The 14,182-nt window shown below is 36.3% G+C and overlaps 1 protein-coding gene across 1 annotated transcript in view; it reads left to right on the forward strand.

The window, feature by feature from the left end:
• LOC150101724 (transmembrane protein 62-like) overlaps window positions 1–14,182 on the forward strand; it is a 365,932-nt gene that overhangs the window by 41,084 nt on the left and 310,666 nt on the right. The window contains exon 5 of the mRNA XM_090399895.1: window positions 1,222–1,359. Within this exon, the coding sequence (XP_090256021.1) occupies window positions 1,222–1,359 (138 nt within the window). The remainder of the gene's footprint in view (window positions 1–1,221; window positions 1,360–14,182) is intronic.

A 14,182-nucleotide genomic window follows, 5' to 3' on the forward strand; every position in this document is an offset into this window, starting at 1 on the left:
TTTCCATGCACTGGTGATGTTTTTTCCATCTGTCAACTGGCATGGGACCAAAGCTTGTGTTCTCCTCAGTCGATCATAAATTCCTTCTTCATAGTTCAACATTGTAACCTTTTCTGAATGGAAGATCCATTCAGAAATAGTTACAATGAAGGAACTTGAGGTCAAAGACCATTATACCTGATTACTAACTGGTTGCTGTAATCGGGTCCTTTTTGACCTAAAGTTCCTTCTACCACATGCTGCTTTCATGAAGCTGAACTTATTGAGCAGCAGTTAAATATATTTGGCTTCATTCTTCTCGTGAGATTTCACCACTACTCAGTGTTCAGATTATTAGTCACCCATGATGATTACTCATTTAGTGCCCATCAGGTTGATTTGGAAATGCATTTCACCTCACACAGCTTGCTTCAAACTCATTGCTACATGGAAACTGTTACTATTATTGTAGTCATAGCTTTCTACACTAACTGGATTTAAATCATTAGCAGTATCTCCCACCATTCTATCCTTTCTATCCTTCTTAAAACATTCTTTCCTTCACACTCAGTACCTGTTAGTGTATCTGCCTCCAAGATCTGAATCTTACTAATGTCTGCAATCTGAGACCACAATATATTCATTCAGCAACAAACTGAACATCCTTGTTTCTGACACTTTCTTCTCATGATCTTGTTTCATTGACTGTAGGTCTCATATCGATAAATAATGTCTCTGTACTTCTGATATGAAATGCATTCAAGTGCAAGCTCTCCCTCTTACATAAATCAATTCTTCCCTCAAACTTTCTCCATACATCCAAATACTCAACCATTCCTATTTTCATAGGTTGTTTTTCTGCCTCACAAATCTTTTCTTTTTTTAATGTGTATCTGTGATCATATGGAAATCTGCACATCGAATTTTTTGCAATCATAGATGCCCAAGTTTGTCCATAGTTTACCCTTCTTAATTTAGTAGTATCATATCTTGGTAACAGACTAATGATTTTCACATTATCACTCTTCATTCTTGTTCTTCCAGCAGTCCTTTCATATCCTCTCAAAATGTATATATACTTTTTTTTTTTCTTACATCACATATCTTAAATTTTCTTTAGGTATTTAAAACAGTTAATGTCAAAATGACATGCATTCAGACCTTTGTTGTAATGTTTAGTATTTGTAAATAGAAATTATAATTCTTTTCTTTTCAAACATAAACTGCTTTTTTGTTCTGAAGGTGACTTGGTAGATGCTAAAACACCAGACCACTTAGGTTCTGTACAGCATGAAAGTGAATGGAAATTGTATCAAGAAGCAATTCGTGAAAGTGGTGTTACAAAATATACTAAATGGTTAGATATTAGAGGAAATCATGGTAAGTTAAATAATAAAAAAAAAAACTAAATGATAATTAAAAAAAATTAGTTTATTGATGGTATTTAGGCATGAAATGCCCAACTTTTTTCTTAAATGATATATGGTTAATCTTTCATCACTTATGTAGTAGGGAGATGGTAAGATGTATGGAGTAGAATGCCTTCCCATGATGAGTCCTTGGAGGTGTCACATTAATAATAATGTATAGTTATGTGGTGGACAATAAAACTTGTAATTTTAAATCTTCATAAATAATCACTTTTAGTTTTAAAATATTATGTTAGAAATTATAATATGCCTCTCTTTCAGAATGACCCTAACTGCATTTCTGTAAGTGGTCAAGAGCCTGGCCAGAAATTAGGTTCATTTCATTGTTCATTCCCACAGGCTATGGTGAACAGTCTTGAACCTTTCAAAGAACTAGAAAGTTTCAATATATCATTAAATAATAAACAGAAGAAACAAAACACCTTGGTGGACTGAAGAACTAAAAGAAGAAATTAAAAATAAAAAGCAATTGTGGAAAAGATATATAACATCAAAGCTGCAGGTTGATAGAGAAGTATACAGAGAACTATACAGAAAGTTGCAAATTCTGAAGACATCATGGAAAGATGGAAACAGTACTTCCAAGAATTATTGGAAGATGTAGGACATGGAAAAAATAGAACTCTAAGAGCAAGACATGCAAGCAAAATAGAAGATCAAAGTGAGGAAATTCATGCAAATGAACTGTTAGCAGCAATAAATAAAATAAAACTAGGCAAATCAGCAGGCGATGACCAAACAACACCAGAAATGGTAAAGAATTTAGGAATGAAAGCCATAAAATTTCTTTTACACCTATTTGATGTCGTATGGAAAAAGAAAATTATTCCTAAAGACTGGGAAGTAGCAATAATAATCCCTACATTTAAGGAGACAACCATAAATGTGAAAACCAAAGAGGAATTTCGCTTTTAAAGTTTCCAGGAAAATTGTATGCCCGTATTTTAGAAGAGAGGCTTAGGAACCAAATAGAGGATACACTGGACGAAATGCAATATGGCTTTAGAAAAAATAGAAGCACTCAGGATCTTATCTTCTGTCTTAGACAAATATCAGAGAAAACAAAAGACATCTTAATCATGTAGTTCTTTTCCATTGGAATTTGGAAAAGAACTATATGCATGTTTTATAGATTTCGAAAAGGCCTTTGATCAAGTTCCCAGACACTTAATATGGCAAACATTAAAGAAAAACAAGATAACTTAATAGCAGCCATACAAAGCCTCTACAAAAGTATTAGAAATTATGTAAGAACCTGTAATAATAGATCAAAAGAATTTGAAACAAATCTAGGAGTGAGGCAAGGCTATTTCCTGAGTCCTCTTTTCTTCATTATAGTAATGGATGAAATTTTAAAGGCATGCTAAACAAAAACAAAAAAGTTCCACCTAGGATACGGGAAACTAAAAGAAACCAGGATTTCACACATGGCTTTTGCAGATGATGTAGTGATTCTAGCAAATGCAGCTGAAGATTTGCAGTACAACATTAATATTTGGTATGAAGAAACAAAGAAACGGAATATGACTATAAATATAAATAAAACTAAAACAATGATCATATCTAGAAACCAACCAAACACATAATAAAAATAGAGAACCATCAACTGGAACAAGTCCACTCCTTTAAATACTTGAGATCATATATACAAGAAGATGGTAGACTAGACACAGAAATTAACAACAGGATAACTGGGGGAACAAAACTATTCTATGCAATGAAAGGCCCACTCCTAGATAAGAAAGAAGTCACCCAGAATACCAAAATGGCAGTATACCGTTCAGTGTTTCTACCAACATTGACATACAGTTGCGAGTCTTAATGTTTAACAACAGGAAACACAAATAAACTACAAACAATTGAAATGAAATATCTTAGGAAAGTGGCACAAAAAAAAAAAAGATTAGACTGAATAAAAAATCAAACTATAAGAGACAACCTTCAAGTTGCACCTCTGAACCAATTCATAATACCAGCCCAAATGAGGTGGTTTGGTCATCTTAATTGAATGGAAGAAGGAAGAATAGCAAAAACTGTATATGAAAGCCAGAAAATAGGAAAAAGAAACATAGACAGACCCAGGAAAGGTTGGCAAAAGGAAATTAAAGAAAAATTGGAAAAGAAGGGAATTAACTGGAAAGAAGCAAAAACAACAAGCTTTGGACAGGACGGCATGGAAACCTCTTTGGCAAAATTTCAACGTTTAAAAGCACAAGAGATCATAGATTTTGAAAGTTTCAAGACAATTAAAATGTTCTCTGTATCTTTTGCTTTACACCTAGAGAAGTTTTTATAAACAATGAGTGAGAAGTATCAAATTTGGACCATGGTTCTCCATTATATACAGTCACCAGATAAATGGATGCTTTATTATCATTTTTGAAGTCATCAGCTATCAGTTTATATAAAATCTGTTTGCCCACTGTCAAATACTTTATGATATGAAGGTTTTACAATGTGTTTAGAGAGAGACATGCAGATCATGCTTGCAGCTCCAGTGTTTGAGCTCTGCATCACAAGAAAAACATTCTCTGACGAATCCTAAATATATTAAATTATCATTAAGATACTACATGATCCTGTAATATTTGCTGTTAAAGTAGAGGGGGAGTTCATGGATAAAAAAAATTCCATGTATTATATTCATCATCATCATCATTACTCATGCTTGTTTCACCATTCTTTGCCATTTTTCTGTCCATTGCCAGTTGACTCAAATCCTACAAACTCTTTTTGCACTACTTTCACATCATCTATCCACTCTCACCTTGGCTGTCCTCTTTTGTTTATACCATCCATTGTACCAAGCATTGAAGTTTTAATCTTTCTACTGTTATCCATTTTGCAGATATGTTCAAAAAACTTTAGTTTTCTTTAAATTATTTTCTGCATTTGATTCTTTTTACAGTTTACTTAGCTATACAGTTCTTTGTTTTGTTACCTTTTTTTGCACCCATCCACTTCATAGTCTCTCTGTAGCATGTTCTTTTGAAAGCCACTCCCAGTCTTTCACCATTACCATATCTCACAAAGATTCAGTGCTTGTGAATATGCATCTTTACAGCAGTCTCAGCTTTATGTAAAGGCTCACTGATTTACTTTTTCCATATCTCGTCTAAATCATGTGTCATGTTGCTCCCTAGTTATGTGAAGTTCCTAACCTTTTCCAGCTTTTGTCATTGACCTTTTTTTTTCCATCCCTTTTCTCTCTCTGAATGTCATTATTTTGTTTTATCAGTGTTCATTATCAAACCATTTCTCTTTCTTTCTTCACTTCAGTATTGTTCTTTCTAGTTCTATTTATCTTCTTCAACAATAACTGTCATATGCAAATTTTAAATTATTTTCAACTTTGAATTGAAATTCCTCTTATATGATCCTCTATAACATCCATTATTCTTTCCAAAAGCATAATAAAAATGCTTGGGGATCCTTGCTCTTGTTGTCCAGAATCATCTTTCTTTCCCCCTATAGTTTCTCACAGGAGCCTCTGCATTGTCATTGATGTTTTGTAAGAGACATCAGGTTCCTGTCCACTCCATAGGATTAGAGTACAGCCCATGCCACTTTGGATCTGTATTGTTAAATACCTTCTGAAAGTTAACAAAACAGGTGTATAAATATTTTTACATAGAGCTTTTTCCACAATTAATCTTAACATTCATATTTGATGCACATTATTTCTGTCTCTTCTAAATTATGCTCATCTTCCAGATTTTCTTTCATTAGTTTTCTTATTCTTTCTGTTTAATATGTGCTTTTCCTACATGACTTGTTAGAGCTGTAGTTTTTCTGTTCTGTGTTATTCTGTAGTTTTTGCAGTCAATTTTTTTTTTTTTTTTTTGTGAATGTGTATTAGGATTGATCTTGTCCATTCTTTTGCCTTTGTCGCATGCCATGTTACACAACTGGTACAGTTCATTTGTGATCACTTTGCCACTATGTTTCAACATATCTCCAGTGATTTCATCATTCCTATGGCTTTTATGATTTTTCAGATGTTTTACAACCTTATCCCTCCCCTCAGTATATCTGTTTCTTCCCTCTGTGCTTGGTGGTGATATTTTTCTCCCAATTCATCAATTAACTTCTTTTGGACCTCATCTCCTTGTATGTTATATATCTCTGAGTAATATCTTGTCTATCTCTCTCCTATTTTTTTTTTTTTTTTTCATTTTTTTTATGGTTCTATTCTTTGGACTTCATTTCTTGTTGATGTTTCTGATCATTTTTGTCTCTTCTGCCTTTATATCATTGCATTTCCTTAATCTTTAATGTTCTTTTTTTTTCTTGAATTATCTTTAATGTCTCCTGTGAAATCCACCTCTTCTTTGGCTTTACTGTCTCTGGGACCATTTGTTTCACCATTATATTCGCTAGGCATAAAATCGTTCATTGCCATTTTTATCATTTCTCTCAGTGGCAAAGAACATGAAAGTTTCACGACAGTATCTTCTCTGCGCCCTTTGCTTCAAGCTAGAGGAGTTTTATAACTATAAATTCATTTGACACTATGGGAAAGTAGTAGATCATAGAGAGTGAAGAAAAATGTTAGTCTTCTCCTTAATGTTGATAGGGTCCATAGCATATAATGTTCAAGTAACTTGGCTTCATCAAAATCTAATGGTCTCATTAATTTATAGAAATGGTAGTCTGTTATTTGTGCATATTCTAAGGCTGTTCTTCTGTTTTTTGGGTTGAAAAATTTAGAAAACCCATTTATTATAAATATTATTTCTAGAAAACAGAAAAAACAGAATGGTCTAGAAATTTTTCATGTTACTTACTCCTAAAATTGATATTTATGGCTGTTTTGCCTATTTTCTTTAGGAGTACTCATCGTATTATGTCAGGCTTTTTAAACTCTATTTATTTAAAGTATTAATGGTGTTTTAAAGACATAGATAAATGGAAAATATGGAAGGAATAATTTTGGATATACTTTTGTAGAATAATCAAGGTTGTCTTCTTTTGGAGCAGCATCAGGAGTATAACAATCAAAATTATTTAACTGAGAAAGGGGGGGGGGCAGAAATGTGGAGATAGAAATATAGGGGAAATCAAAGATATACGAATTGTTATTATTAGTGTAATTATTATAATACAGGCACCTCCATGGAGTCTGAAGACTTATCGTGGGGAGACCCAATCTATTCACACAATCAGAAGGCTTCCTAGTCAAATGTTGCATAATCCCTCTACCAAACACTCTGCGAAGTCACGTCTGGGACAGGAGAGAAGTTGAAGCGAGAATATGGCAAGGAGACTGGTCACTCTTTGTAAGGGTATCATGTCTAAGACTCTCCTTTCATTGCATGTTCCTACTCTATCCTTTCATTAATTAATAATAAAACATACAACTGTGATAGTATCACTGCAATTAAAATAAACCTCCTTCAAAAACCAATTTCAGTGGGAAAGACTAAACTTCACCAACATCTGTGGTATAAATGATGCACACCATCACTTATAGACATCTAGACTGGACATCCATCTCTTTACAGAATGTCAAATTTTAGAATTCTTTGGAGGCCAAACATGGCATTCAATACTTTTAGGCTTTCGGACCTCCTTTGGCATAAGGTTTTCTTATGCCAGAGAAGATCTGAGAAACATTCAGACTTTTCACCTTCCTCTTTCTGAAGCCTAACTCTGCAATCCAGCTATCCAAATAATCTTCATGGACGATCTCAGTGTCCACAACTCCAACTGGCTTCCTATTTCCCACACAACTGACTAAGATGGACAAGATGTTGAAGTATTTGCTACGAGCAGTGACCTAATGCAAATAGTATGGTTGTAATCCCTTAATCGTGATAACCATCTCAACTCTAATCATCCACATCTCCAGCTGACTAAGTGGAATGAGATATGGAAGTATTTGATATAAGCAATGACGTGCCACAAATTGTACATCTACCTTCCCAAATTTCTGATAACTATTTCATCTCTCTCTCACTCATATCCCTCTTCCTCTCCCTGGTAACTTATCGCAATATCTTGGATAAGTTTCCTCTCATAGAACACCTTCCATCCAGCCACTCCCAACTTTGTGCTCTTTTGGAATTACAAAGATAGCAAGTAGGAAGACCTCCAGAATTTCCTTTTCATAGTTAGACTACTGCATCTGTTCTACTGATCTGAATACCTGCTCTGAGCAAGTCGCAGATTATTCTCACTGGCAATGAAGTGGAATGGTCTTCATTTCACCAAAATTCACATCCACTTTTCAAGCTTGTTCAATGTACCAAAGTGTTTAAAGGAATAAAAAAAAAAAACCCAGCTTGCTTTAGGTGGCTTGCGTCAAAAACACCTGCTGCTTACTTATTCTGTTCTGAAGCATGCAATAAATGCAAACAGCTATCAAGAAATCCGCATCTGACTTTTGGAAGAGCCAATAGCAGAAAACTCCTCCTGTCCAAATGGAAGCCATGCATTCTGTAACTTCGGTGACATAGATTGTCAGACTGCATTAGATCTCTTTCTCTCCCCTTAGACTAACGTTTACCTTCCAGCCTATCATGGTATAACCACATTACATAAACTGGACCAAAAACCTATTCACAGATAGTGACATCAAAGACCGTTGGATACAATTTTTGCTTACCTGCATTCTACCTCTCTCATCTAGATGGCATTACTGTTAGAGCATCTAAAGATAAATAAAGCTGACCTCTTAGCATTTCTCTTCAACCCCTGCATATATCTCCAAATTGAATAATACCCTACCATACCAGAAACTGAACACCATATGTCCCTATGGTTTTTCAGCAAAAGGCATTGGATAAATGCTAAATAACTTAGATGCAAAAAAGTCTTACTGTCAATGACATTCTCTCCAGTTGTACTCAAACATTGTGTTCCAGAGTTAATATCTGTTCTGCATTATCTATATAACTTTCTATTTGGATAACTTCTCCCTTAAAAGTGAGATAGTATTCTTCCATCAAGCTGTCGTCCTTTTTGTCCTCAATAATGGTCAACAGTCAACTTCTGCATCTATACGCATACTACCTAAAGACCTAGTAGTTAATTGGTGACCATTAGTATGGATTCCGCTAATCTTAATCCATCATTGGCCTTTTGGCCTACATCTCCCACCACTAGACGTGCACCATGGAAAAATTTTGAGAAACATGCTTTCACTCTTGACATTTCCTAAGCATTTGATCATGTTTGGCATAGGTTTGCTGAGTACACTGCCATATTATAGTCTTTCCGTTATCGTCTGTAGGGTAGCAAGCTTGTTTTTGTTGTTGGCCACTTCTTGTCATGTTGGATGGCTTCAAGGTTCATCACCAAACAGGGAGTGCCTTGGGTCTGTTTCCCTCACCTACCCTCTTTCTCTTTTATTTACACACACACACACACACTAGGGGGAGTGCTCCCCCCCCCCCCCCCCCCCCCGAGTTCCAGACTGGTAGGCCGGTTCACCTTGAATTCTGATGACTCAAATTTTGAGGACTCGAGAGGGGGATCCGCCTCCCCTGGTCCTACGGCGCCCAATCCCCACCCCCAAGTTCCGGATTGGTAGGCCAGTTCTGCTTGAATTCTGATGACTCGAATTTTGAAAACTCGTAAAACTCGTGGGATTGGGAGCCGTAGGTGCCAAATGGGGGGTACACCCCCCCATTTGGCGCCTACGGCTCCCAATCCCATGAGTTACGGATTGGTAGGCCATTCTGCTTGAATTCTGAAGACTCGACACTCAGGGTAGTCCCTGAGTTTCAAAACGTTTCAAATAACTTGACAAAAAATGTGACACAAAAACGTTACAAAAAAAGCTTATCATTTTATATTATAGAGTAGATATAAATGACCTACTGTCAATCACCATCAATTCTATCCACAGCTTTGCTAACAACAGTATGCTCCATTTGTCCTCCTCATTCAGTAAACCATGCAATGCTCAGATATCCCAAACTTCAATATCATCTGCAACAACCATTGCTTTAAACACTGATCTTCATGAGCATAACCTGGTTACTTTTAATGCTAAAATGCTTTTCTCTTGCAATAGGGAGCTTAGCTGACCAAACCTTAAGTAACATATTGTCAGACTGCATTAGATCTCTCTCTTTCTTCTTGGACTGACGTTTAACTCCATCCTCTTATGGTATAAACACATGACATCAACTCGACCAAACACCTATTCACGGATAATGATCTAAAGATAATTTGCTCATAAATACCTATTGTGATGAACAGGGCTATCTTTTGTCCATTACAGTTAAAATTGTTTACTCTACTCATTATCATGTGCCTACTATAACAAGTAGTTGTACTCTGAAAATATAAGCCAATTAAGAAATATACTCAATGGACAAAACATTAGAGATAGGAGTGATGGAAGTTGATACTGGCATCCCCAATGCAGAGTGAAATGTAACCAAACACAGACAGTAAGGCAGACATCAGGGCTTCCCAACAGTGTATCGCAATCAAACAAATATGAGTAAATGTGGTGATCTTAGCTACTTTGATCATGGACATATTATTGGCACAAGACAGATGAGTCATCCTATCGCTTGAGTGGTAAGAACCCTAAAGTTCTCGAGGGCAACTGTATCAAGAAGGGTCTACTGCGATTATACTATCAATGAACGTAGTGCCCAGTGAGTAAGTGGTGGCTGTCCGCATGCCATTGATGACTTGGGTTGACATAGACTGTCCATGCTCATACAGATCAACTGCAGGGTAATGGTGGCACAAATCACATCCAGTTTCAAAGTTGGAGGTCGAAGCAGTGTCAGCGAGTGAACTGTACAGCGTACCCTGTATACCATGGGTTACAGGAGCCAACGCACTAATCATGTACGACTATTGACAGCCTGTCATTGGGCATTGCACCTCGCCTGGTGTTGCTACCATCTAAACTGGTCCTTTGGACCAGAGTTGTATGGTGTGATGAATCCCATTATCAGTTATACTGAGCTAACAGGAGGGTGTGGGTCTGACATTGACAGCATGTGGCCATGGCCCTGTCTTGGCAGGTTGGCTCTGTTCAAGGAAGTGGTGGCTCTGATGGTTTGGGGAGCCTTCTCATGTGACACATTAGGTCCCTTAGCTTGTCTGGAGATGTCCTTAAATGCTGCAAGTTACCAGAATGTGCTGGCTGATGTCCTACACACTTCCATTTCACACACACACACTCTCACACATCCTGCAGCCAATAGTTTGTTTCAGCAGGACAATGCATCACCCCCCCCCCCCCACACACACACAAGGCCATAACCATCCAGACATGGCTCGAGGAACTCTTATCTGAATTTGGGACTATCGAGTGGTCCCATGGTCCCCAGATTTAAATCCGATCGAATCTCTCTGGGATGCCTAGACATCAGATCCATGTATCCAGGACTGACATGTCCACAACTGCACCACAACTAAGGTGCAGTTGTGGACAATGCTGCAACACACTCACATGGCTGGAATTACCTCTGGAAACCCTCCAGTATCTGGTGCAGGCTGTTATTCGTGCTAGAGGACTGACACACTATTAGGTAGGTAGCTATTTCTAATGTTTTATCCATTGAGTGTATCTTTTTAGTATTTGTTTTTGATGATGTAATATACCTTGAAAAAAGAAGTGAATCCAGTGTTATTTGTCCATAAAACTGTTTGTTAATGACCTATCTACTATATCTTCTTCTCCAACTTTGCGGTATCAGCAGTTAACTTTCTATTACTTTCTAGATCATCCTCGTTCTCATTAATGTACAAGTTACAGTAGAGGCTCAAGCATGGAACCTTAAATTACCATATGGGTCATCTGTTATCTCCTAGACTCAGAACTTTCATACATCATTTTCTAATTCCTTTTGGATATTAGAAAGTGATACATGTGCACATTTTTAAAGGAAAGTTTTCCTTTAACAGAGATGCTGTACTCTATTAGAGAATCCAACAGCTATTTACCCACTGCTGAATTCAGGGTCAACAACCACTACAAGCTCTTGCATATTCCTTTGCAGTATCCTGCTGATGTCTCATTCAGTTCTACTGCTGTGCTCAAATCAGCTCTTGCAATAGGTTTTAATAAATCTAATCCAGCTGTACATTTTTGTTTTTCCCTCATCATTCAGACAAACTAATGGGTCTGCTTGGAATACCTATCTTACTCAGCAACAGCCATTTCTAAGTACTTGAAGCTATTCTTGGCATTCTGACAATTCTTCTTGATCATCATCCATGGTCAAATTACTTTTACTTGATACATAGTAAAAAAAAAAAAAATTCTGTAAAAGGATAATTCTTGGATTTTTCCTTTAGCTAACTTATTTGCATGGTTAGATTTTTGCCTTCTCACCATTTTTTTTTCCTTTTGCATCTGTTACTTTTAGGTTTTATTCATCCATTTAGTGCTCATGTGACTTTTCTCTAAACTCTAGGATACAGTCATATATAGATTCTTTGAGACATTAACTATTCCACATGCACTGCTGATTTCTTTACTCCACAGGTTATTCATGCCAGGACCCCATTGAAAGCTGCCTTTTCAGATTATAGTAATTGCTTGCCTTGCAGTTCTGCATATACCCTCTTTGAAGAAGCATGATTTTGTCACCTTTCAAATCAAAATTGATGATGACACTCACTAGTTAGAGGCATAAGTCACCTATTTTAAGGAGAAATTCTCCATAAATGTTTAGATGTTACTATACCCAGTATTCTTATGATAGAAGTCTCTTCCCTCACATACTGCTTAAAGTAATTCACTTTCTCTCTTACATGCCTCCTCAATGTACCAGTGATGTTTATCTATTTATGCAGTCTAGTTCTCTTCAGATGACACCGATTTGTAGCAATGCCTGACTATTTTGTCCTTTTAACCTCTCACACTAAACAGCTTTCAACCAAATGTCCTAATTATTCATACTACAATCATTTGAAATTACTGCTGAGATTGGATTTAATTCATCCTGTCAGTCTTCTCTTGAATACATTGTACTCATCAAATTTTTTCTTTTAATTATATCCTCTGTAGTCAACCAAGTCTCACCAGCATTTTTATCCCCTTTTGCACTTACTAATGCAAAAATTCATTACCTATATTCCTGATGCTTTGAGCATTAGTAAATGTGTGATAACTATGTTCAGCTGATTGGCATTCAAGTAAATCTTGAAACCTGATAATCTCAAATAAGCAACTGGAGTCTATTAGTCTCCCAAATTTCCTGTTTTAATGCCAGATAAAATGATTGCTGCAATCATTTTGTCTGGCACAACAAAGCCTGCTGTTTTGGGATTTGTTTTGTCATTTCCACCGTATTCTGATTCTCTCACTCTGTCATTATAAGCACGAGACCTCTCACCTTAATACAGACATTCAAGCTTTTATACATCTACTCTTACACACCTGGTTTCTCTGGCTCTTTATGTTCACTTTCATCGAACAAAAATTTTTCTAAGCAACTAACTCAAACCCATCCTGCAACCATAAATCCTTTTGACCAATAAACTCTTAACATATTCCACACCATTTCTTTTACAGTTTCCATATTGAATCATTTACAGTCACAGCTGTCCATGTCCGATTACTTATGTCATATTGTAAAAATATAGGTTATTTGTTTAAACTACACTATCTGTAAACTTATCGTCTTTGTTATATTCTTTTATTCAATTATTTATTTATGATTTTGCTGTCTCACAAAGCTCATCTACACTATGTTGTTATTTCCCCCCATCTTCCTGCCGTTGTCCTTTGTTCCTAACGCACACGTAGCAGACACTAGATAAAGTTATCGCCAGCTATACAATAGCGGTACATGCAATTTCTCATGCTCTTTGGTCTGACAAATTTATTTGTGTGACTGAATAATAGATAGTGAGTAATCAATGAAATGGAATTAAAGGCAATATCTAGTCAAATTTTTCTTAACCATATAGCAAGTCGTGGCAATATCTAATTAACACACAGGTTTGTATTTTTTTCTGAGATAGTGCATTGGCAATGATTAGATCAGAATGTTGTTTAACAAAGCATTTATTCCAACAATAAAATTTGTAATTACATACTAGACAAGTAATGGAGGATAGCTGTTTCTCCCAACTTAACTAACCTCAGAAAAATACATAGCATTATAAATCATACACTGATATACATCTCTGCCTACATGTAATTCTCTCACATTACTCACTTTACAACATTAGGACAGACTCTTGCTCATCATATATGTACAATTATACCTATTTACAATCCAAGAACATCGATATGATGTGCTTACTCACAGTTTTTTTTTTTTTTTATGAACAGTCCTTTCCCACAAACAAAGCTTCCATTAGGACATCTCGTATCTTTGCATTGATCTGGATACTTCTTTTTTTAACTTGGATGTTTCTGTGTGTTAAATACCATCACGATCTTCCTGGCCCAAGTAGCAAATGATGATATTCCTTTTTTTTTCTTCCTCTGCTAGCAGCTGCCTGTTGTTTACACTAGTAGGTAGGTAACTGGGAAGACTGTTTTTGTACTCTATATTTATCCATCAGATCTTGGTCAGTTGTGCTAGAAATCATGGGGAGCATGGCCTGCTATACTGCGGGATACATCGGCAGACATGCCTTGGGAGCTGTCCGGAGAATTTCAGGGAGAAGGACCGTTGACAAAACTCCAACGATAAGCCATGATTGTATCCTTAGGATCAAGAGGTACTATCTACAAAATATCTAGCCCAGAACTCCTCATCATCTCCAGCCCCATTTTCTTGCTTGTCAGCCCCTTAAAATTCTCCTTGTTCTTTGTTTAGACTCCAAAGTGTTCATTATCG

The sequence above is a fragment of the Typopeltis vanoorti genome, chromosome 11 (genome assembly GCF_054136105.1).
Source record: "Typopeltis vanoorti isolate ZY-2024b chromosome 11, IOZ_Tvanoo_1.0, whole genome shotgun sequence".
In the NCBI taxonomy this organism is placed as follows: Eukaryota; Metazoa; Arthropoda; class Arachnida; order Uropygi; family Thelyphonidae; genus Typopeltis; species Typopeltis vanoorti.